The following is an 8482-nucleotide window of genomic DNA, read 5'->3' as shown; positions in this document are numbered from 1 at the left end:
TGCCTCTGTTATCCTAGGCTCTCATACATTTATACTGTTTAGTGGGAGCGCCAGTGAATGGAGTCTTAATTTTCACAAAGAATGCTAGGATCTTATGTATAAGAGAGTAGTTAGATTTTTAATAAGTAACTTTAATATTTGCGTTCCTTTTTTAAAGTTTGATATTTCACGATAACTTTCGAACCAAAAATAATAGGATAAGGATATATGGACAGTTTCGAATGTGGTCTATATTTGGTGGTAGGTGGGAGGAACGTGATTGACTCAGGGTCACAGGGTACGAAGAAAGGATGATTGCAATAAATTAAGTACGTATATATCTTTCAAGACTATCATGTTTTATTTCCATAATTTGGCAGTCAATGTTTTACAGAGTAACAAAGTATTTCACAATATTCACAATCATTCAGATGCATTTCATTTCACAAAATAAGTAACAAGTGAACTTAATTACAATAATATGTCATGAAAAAATATTTTATTTCATTTTTAAGATAAATGCTTTGGACTTTTAAAGAATCAACAATAATACTAGCTCACTAAATTTTCAGGCGCCAAGCCTACACCTAGTTTCTAGTCTAGATCGTCTAGATTAAAATATTGCTTACTTTTTAATCATTTAAGTTGAACAAGCTTAGATATATCTGTGACTTTAAAGTTTACATTACACCCATTATGTTTAAAGTTATAATAATAAAATTTGATAATCCATTAATAATCTGAGATTGCGTGAGTCACACAAAGCTATTATAAAATTGGATAAAAGTATTTATATTTAATATCAATTTGAACTTTTAATAAATGGCACTTACTCACAAACATTTTAAATACGTCATGCTATAAGCACCTACTAACATACCGTGCGTTTAACGCGCAACTTGTAAAATTCTATGTACAATAAGTAAAAAAATCGCGATCATCACCTCATTATTCTAGATATTCGAAAATAGAAAGGACTCTATGTGATACAATAACTGTGCTAGAAGACAATTCCTCGGCAGTAGACAATTTCAGCAGTGGAAATTAGCGAATTTGGGAGAGTAGCCACCTAGCAGTAGACTCGCTATATTACCTCCGCTCCATACAAACTAGGGTTTACTTTCAAGCTCAAATGGTTAAAAAACTGACACTGAACCTCAGGAGTCTCAGGACACAACCGTCATCCCCCGTTTCACTTCTAAAGACTCTATAACAAAATCTCGAGTCGCAACTTTTCAAAAAAGAACACAAAAGTGATAAACGTCGACCGCGTTTCGAACGCTAAAAAGTTCAGTCGCGTTCAGTCGTTAAACTAATACTTAGAGCTAACTTAGGCTAGTGTCTAGAGATCCATGCTGAAGGTTTCTTGTGACTCGTCGAATGAGATCGAGTTGGAGCGGTTCTTCTGTCCAGAGGTCTGGAGCACGGGGCCGGAGCCAGGGTTCTTCATCATGGCCGCCGGCAGCGCGCACTTCGGGGGCGTCTGCGAGATCGGAGACTTCGATAACGACATCAGAAATGACTTCTCATAGATTATTCTGGTGCCTGGAAAGATGGAAAGGTCACTATCAGTGATTTTCATATTGGTTTATGCAACGGTTTTCGGGGATTTAAAATTGAATTTTGAATAACAAAGTTTTATAAAATGAATTTCATGAATGTTTCGTTTGGTTAAGTTTGAAACGGTCGTGTTCACTGTTCAGTTTAAATTAACCACTCAACTGAGTTTTGACAATAAAATTAGCATAAACTGCCAGGATAAATTAACACGACCGGCCGATTCCAGGGCGAATTTTCATAATTTTCTTGTTCAATGCTTAGTGATTAGACTCGAGTGAATCAGTCATTTACTTAAGTGTGACTCAAGCTGTGTCTAAAACGAGTTTATCTCTTTTTAAACGTGCTTGCAAGCCGGAGAGCCGAGTCGCTAAATAGTTACATCGTGTGTGTGCGTCTGTTTTAGCTCTTGTTGGCTTCATTCCAACTTATATATTTGCCCATAACAATAAAAAAAAACATACTGTTCAGATCTACTCATGAGTAACTAGGCACTAGGCACTGTTGTACTTATGTGTGTGTAGATGTGTAAATACATGTAATGTATGATGTTATGGGACCGATCGATGCAGCTGTTGTTGTTCTGCAACCGCCTCAGAAGGGTTGCTATGACAGACATCTGTCTGTGGTGGTGGATATTAGTAACTGTTAGTATCTGTGGTTTATATTGCTGGTATAACGGCATGTTGTACTATTGTTGCCAATGAAAGAAAGGAGCAGAGATGCATAAGATTTAGTCACATAAATTAATTAAGTATTGTTTCTATTTTATTTTTTTAACTTGTATAGAATAAAATTTATTGAACAGGTAATGTAGCCTGTTCCTGCTCCTAAATCTAACTGTGCTTCTGTATCTTAAACACGAAATACCTTGCGTATTTCATACCTTAATCCCTCAAAAATACCATCAACCGGCTAGTAATTCCCCACAAGGCCACAACAATCGCACCGAGTAGCTGCCGGCCGGCATATTAAAATTCACGGGACATCGCACACACTGTGTTCTTTTATAAAAACAAAAGCATAAATTTTAACAGCGCTTTTTGCGTCCACGTGTTCGCTTCTATATTACATAACAACATTATGTCATGTCGAAGTTGAAAGCAAATGACACTCGACGCCATTCAGTCGCAATATGAACTGTTTTTGCTTACTCGAGATCGCATATTATGTGCCATTTCAATGCCAATCTACCGGTGAAGTAAAAATTGTCCTTGACGATAACTAGTGAAGATACCTACTAATAACTATGATAAGTACACTGAGAAGGCATGTTAGCACTTAGTTATCGCGTATTATCAAATATTCTGTTTGTTTTTGTCCAAAAATACTAGATTTATATGTCAAAGTCTGGTTTACTTTGTATTTTTTTTGGTACAAGAGTACTTACCTAGGTGTTACCTTGTATAAGTGCACTACCTGCCTATCGCATTTTCCAGTGACACACATTTTAATAAATGTGTACAATACTTAATTGAATCCTATATTATACTAACTTTTATTTGAACAAATTGTCGACACAACTGTTTGGTAATATTTAGTCTTTATTCTTCGCAATTAAAACAAAGAGGTGACACATGGGAGTGTTAACCTCTATAGTAAAATAATTAATCAAGCATTGAGTGCTTTGTTCACTGCTTTGAGTACATAATTCTTTTACTTAATTGATTAATTCCTTTATCATATAGGTGCTCAATCAATTGCAGATACATAGGCAATCGCTTCAATAAATCACATTGGTTTTATAGGGTGTTAAAAAAAGGTTGGACTATAACCTAAGCCGAAAGGGGGTGACTCCTGAGGTTATTCAGAATAACTTTTTCCTTAATTACTCATAATATACTTAATAATATGTACGTAAAGTAGGTATCATACATAGGTAATTAGTTGCAATAACAAACGTTTACTCAAAACATCTACTTATGGCTTTATTTACCTGTTATGTTTATAAATAATGTGGCTGGCTTTGTGTTATTGTTATGGTGGTGCAAAGAGTATTAATAACGAAGTAACTTTTACATAATTAAGTACCTATATATTTTATTTTTTCAGAGGGTTATATAATTTAATAAAAGAAACGCTTTCTTAAGTAGAAAATGAGCAGACATTTTAATCAATTAAATCATGGTTAGTGACAAAAACAAACATATCTGATTTACTTAGCTAACTGTTTTTAACGTAAGGCATCGTTATTTCTAATCATAAGGGTTTGCTCTCAAGTCCTACTAATACTGCCTTCTTTAGGTTCTTTTAATACAGACTGGTTCTTAATTCAGTGCACAAGGTTAATTGATTCACAACTGGTTACATCCAGGAGGTTAACGACACCACTCCCACTTAGTGCCAATTTAATTTAGCTCTACCTTTAGTCTTTATTTAGAACCTAGGGTTTCTAAGTTTCAGTAGCCTTGTTTACTGAACACTGGTGTCAGTAACTGTTGGCTGTAATCACATAAATATTATTGTTTGTGATAGGTAGAAATTCCTTGGCAAATGTTCTTGTCACAAAGACATGTTTTGTTATGTAACCAAAAAAATGTAAAGCCATGCGGTCTGTTTGCGTCTTATCTCGAATTTCTGGTTGTTCTGCGCATGTGTGTTGTGTACGAGTGTAGGAATGCTATATTCGTTGCGTATGTGTGCGTGCCGTGGTCCCTAAAATGTTCCCGTTCCGGCCTGTGACATAACAGAACCATTTCGTGCATAATTTATGGACGACAACATTCAAGGACGGCGCTACCGCATTGTGTCATACTGTTGCCATGCGGAAACCGCCTTTACTACCTCCCAACAGGATTGAACGGTGAAGGTGAACTCACCGCCAGGAGTGGTGGAGTAGACGGTGCCTCCAGGGGTGCTGGAGTAGACATCCGGCATCTGCGCCGGGTCCGTGATGAGCACCCGCCGCGTGGGGATGGCCTGGCTCACCGTCGTCTGCCTCGCTATCGGGGACGCTGACATCTCAATAGTTTACTTATACGGCTTCAGGTAATCGGAACAAGTCACTGCACTGTCACAGAACTGATCGGGTGAACGGTCGGCGATGGACTGAGCCGGTTGGAAGCGTGAACCTAAAATAAATACGCTGTTGCCGGTTCCACGCACACACGCGCGATCTGTGTGTAAACAAGGCGACTACCAGCGCGATAACAGCCGAGGTGAGGGAGGTCTGTGCCTCGCGCGCGGTCGCCTCTCAGAGGCACTCGTGCGTAGCTTCGAAGAAACAAAATATGCAGTCATTTCTGATTCAAGTCTTAGTTAGACACTATTAATTAAGTACTTGTCATCATCATCATAGCAAATAATCCTCCACAGCATAAGCTTCTCCCAATGATCGCAACAATAACCGTCCTCTACCTTCCTTCTCCATTCGCCCACTACCGGCTACATAACTTTCAACGCTTTTACTTAACTTTAACGTTAAAACTTTCCTCTCAAAGTAAATGACTCCAACAAAAAAGAAAACATTGAGAAAATCTACAAAAAAACATTCTGAAATTTTCAGAGACTGTTTTTTCAGGAAAGCACTCAAACAGTTTTCCCATCTGCATTATCACACCAAATCCACAACTTACTCTTTGCTACTACTACTATCAACCGAGTTATCAGCACGCCGCCGCCGCACGCACACAAACACCGCTAGGAACTGCGTAGTTCAGTACAATTCGCAAACAATCCTATATCTACCTCTTCTACATCTTTAGCTAATCTATAATTCGGGACTGCTATAAAGTTTTTTTTGCAGAATTTCTACGCCAGTCAAGGTTATATTTTTTAGATGGAGGATGAGTGGGGTACGGTGCTTGAATCGAAAATGATGTTGTTCAAAATAGGGTTAGGCACGTGTTATCTGCCATGCGGTTTTGTGTTTACTACGTAATATTAGCCGAGCGAGGGTGTGGCTACAAGGAAGAGAGATGAGTTCCGTAGGTTCCTCAGCCGTTTGGCCCAAATGTCTAATTTTAGAACTATCTCTAGCTGTGTTAAGACAGGTCAAGGTCGGTTTTTAAATAGATTTATTGGGCCCAATCTAGATAACTAAGTGGGTAATGGGCATTATCTATTGTGTGGCTGAATTCAGAGATTACACGCGAGATATTAAATTGTTTTATTTAATTAGGGCGTAGTAACTATTTTTTTATTCGGTAGGAATTATGATATCGCCTTAAACTGTCTGTTGCTAGTTGAATTTATGAATAAAAAGGTAGATTTAGTGATATCAATTGTAAAACGAGAGATAAAAGTAGGAAAAAATAAAGTACCTGGCTAAATCACGATTATAAGTTGTGATTTTTATGTTGTAGACATTATCATAGTTCATGATAGATAACTATAACATATCATAACAGTAAATACTATCATTCTAGTTACTTGCTTAGAAAAAACTCGTATTTGTCAACTGGTTCAAGCAGGTAGAGTAACTCATACAGTTTTCTAACTATTCCACGCGAGCTTTTAAACGTTTTCAAAGCTTTATTAGTGGAAACTCCGGGATAAAAAAAGCTTATAGTGTTCAGGGATAATGAAGGATTATTATGGTGAACGCAACGTTAAACTCGGTTCAGTGGATTTTCAGCTATTATTTTTAAAATGCTTCCAATCTGAACGAGTTTTTCCATCCGTACAATAATTATAATAATAATAGGTACGGAGTACGGACACGTCAAACTTAAAAATTATTCCAGTATGAATATGAAATTATGGGGGCATCGGTTTTTCATCACTGAAAATTTTGGTTATGGAACCCTGAAGCTTGTTTTGTTATCGTCAACAAGCAGAAAAGACCTTGAAATTAGGAATTAGCAGTTTTTTTTTGTAACTGAGCGTAACAATTGTTTTTGTACAAATTGTTAGGCACCTACTTCCGAAACACAGACAGGCGAAGCTACTGGCTGACCAAAGTTTGATGACAGGATGGGATTAAATTAAGCGAAGTATATCCAAACTTTCTAAGCGGTTTGGAAATATGGAAATAGTCAGTAAGTACTTACTTTAAATTAAACCACATTAAACCTGTACATGGCGCAGCGTAAGTAACTAAGTACATATAAGTAAGTAAAACATCTAATACTCGTTTCAAAATGTTGACAGCAATAAAATCCACGTTTGTATTTTTAGACGAAAACTAAAAACCCGTATTCCAAGGCCGCATCAAGATGATGCAAAATATCAGCGTGTTCATGTCATCCGGAGTTGCGGAAACTTATACTAGAACAATTAATTTTCAAATTGTCTGTGTTCCAATTTTTACAATTTCGTATGTACATACTTACCTAACTAAGTACATACATATAATAATTATCTTATAGTATAGAGATGTAATGAATGGTCATTTATAAAATAATGTCACAGGTTTTGATTTTTATTTAATCAGTTTTGTTCTTGTAGGTACTTAAACACTTATAAGGTAAGGTTTTCCTATAATTTACACTTAGGTATCCATGCCTACTCGATTACTCAGTGATTAGGTTGTTTACATTTGCTATTGAGTCATACTGAAGGTATTATGTACCACCATAAAAATAAGAGGCACATCTAGTTATTTTATCAGTAAATATTATTGTATGTAGATATTAGTTTTCAATAAAAACATTATAAGACGCATTTATTACCAGGTGTTATTTTTAATATGCATTTGAAAATAGGTATGCAAACAGTTCGTACCTACAAGGCGTATCTCACAAGGCCGCATCACGCTGCGGGTTGCGTGAATTGTATGAAAGCGTGTAATACTGAAATACTACAGGGTGTTGCAAAAAGGGTATACTAAGCCGAAACCTACTATGGAGAATGTATTTTTTTTCACGAATTTTGAAATTCTTATTACAGTTTCGGGCTTAGAGAGTTAGATATACCATGCTGTGATGCTGCACATGTAGGTTTCAGCTGAGTATCCTTTTTGCAACACCCTGTACATACAAGCAACGTTCGGAGTAGTTCGGACACGCATTCACGCAACATAGAGCGTAATATTCGTGAACATAAACCTATAGGTACGTGTTCTGTATAGGTTTTGAACAATTGAAGTCACTTCAGTTAGAAAGGGATCGTAAAAATCTAGGGATTGTACCTAATTGAAATACGACAACTCAGCGGCCTACTTACATAACAGGGTCACTCAGTTATCACTGTCTACTGTAATACCGTATCACTATCATACGATATCTGACATCACTATCATGATTTATCCACTGAAAACCAACATACATCAACAACACATAATGTGCGAAACTAGCCCCTATTCTCACAACTGTTAGCGGCATAAACAAAACAAAAACATGTGACTGAAAATCTAGCAAAGGTGCTGAACAAACTGCGTTGTAGAAATATTGTTGGTTTTTTTTCTCTTTCAGTAAAACGCGTGAAGTTATGCGATATTTTGAGATAAGCTGAAAAGCGTGACCTATGTTCAGTTGTACAATGACAATGTACATACAATAGGTACTTAATACAGTAGGCTTCATGTTATAACTAAGTACCTACACTCACGAGCAATGAAAACGTTCCACTGACAAATAGCACCAAATTACTCCTAAACGGTAGAAGGCTTCCCTAAAGACGTGAATGTTGTGTTCGAATTTTTAATTAAATGTTTAATTAGATTGCTTTTTTATTGCTCCTAAGTGTATAAAAAGCTTCGAAATTCCCCCGACCGAGGGTCCTAAGAGGAAGGAATACATACAGAGCTGTGTATAGTTGTAGGTCTGTACTAAACATTACTTACATAGATACGGGTTCAAATCCCGGCCGTGACCTGAATTCACGGTTATTTGGAATTTACAAGTAAGAATGTGCATAGCTTCACTGTTTTGGGCGAAAGAACAGTGGACCAGCGTGGTGGGAAATGGTCCGAGCTTAGGTAGCCAGCAAACCATACCAGCCAGTATAGACCACGATTAGGTACCTAGGTATATAGGTTTCATTAGAGTGAGCATTTAATATTTGT

At 36.9% G+C, this 8482-nt stretch overlaps 1 protein-coding gene across 1 annotated transcript; it reads right to left on the bottom strand.

Annotated features, from left to right (window-relative positions):
- Window positions 1-317: 317 nt before the first annotated feature.
- Window positions 318-4604, bottom strand: LOC105386083 (eukaryotic translation initiation factor 4E-binding protein). Its single transcript, XM_038117067.2, has 2 exons — window positions 4356-4604; window positions 318-1524 (listed from the first exon to the last, which is right to left on the bottom strand). Exons 1-2 carry the CDS (start codon window positions 4495-4497, stop codon window positions 1322-1324), a joined length of 345 nt encoding a protein of 114 aa, XP_037972995.1. The 5' UTR covers window positions 4498-4604; the 3' UTR covers window positions 318-1321.
- Window positions 4605-8482: the final 3878 nt, after the last annotated feature.

Source organism: Plutella xylostella, chromosome 3 (genome assembly GCF_932276165.1).
Source record: "Plutella xylostella chromosome 3, ilPluXylo3.1, whole genome shotgun sequence".
Taxonomy (NCBI): Eukaryota; Metazoa; Arthropoda; class Insecta; order Lepidoptera; family Plutellidae; genus Plutella; species Plutella xylostella.
This window is presented reverse-complemented; position numbering and strand designations above follow the sequence as displayed.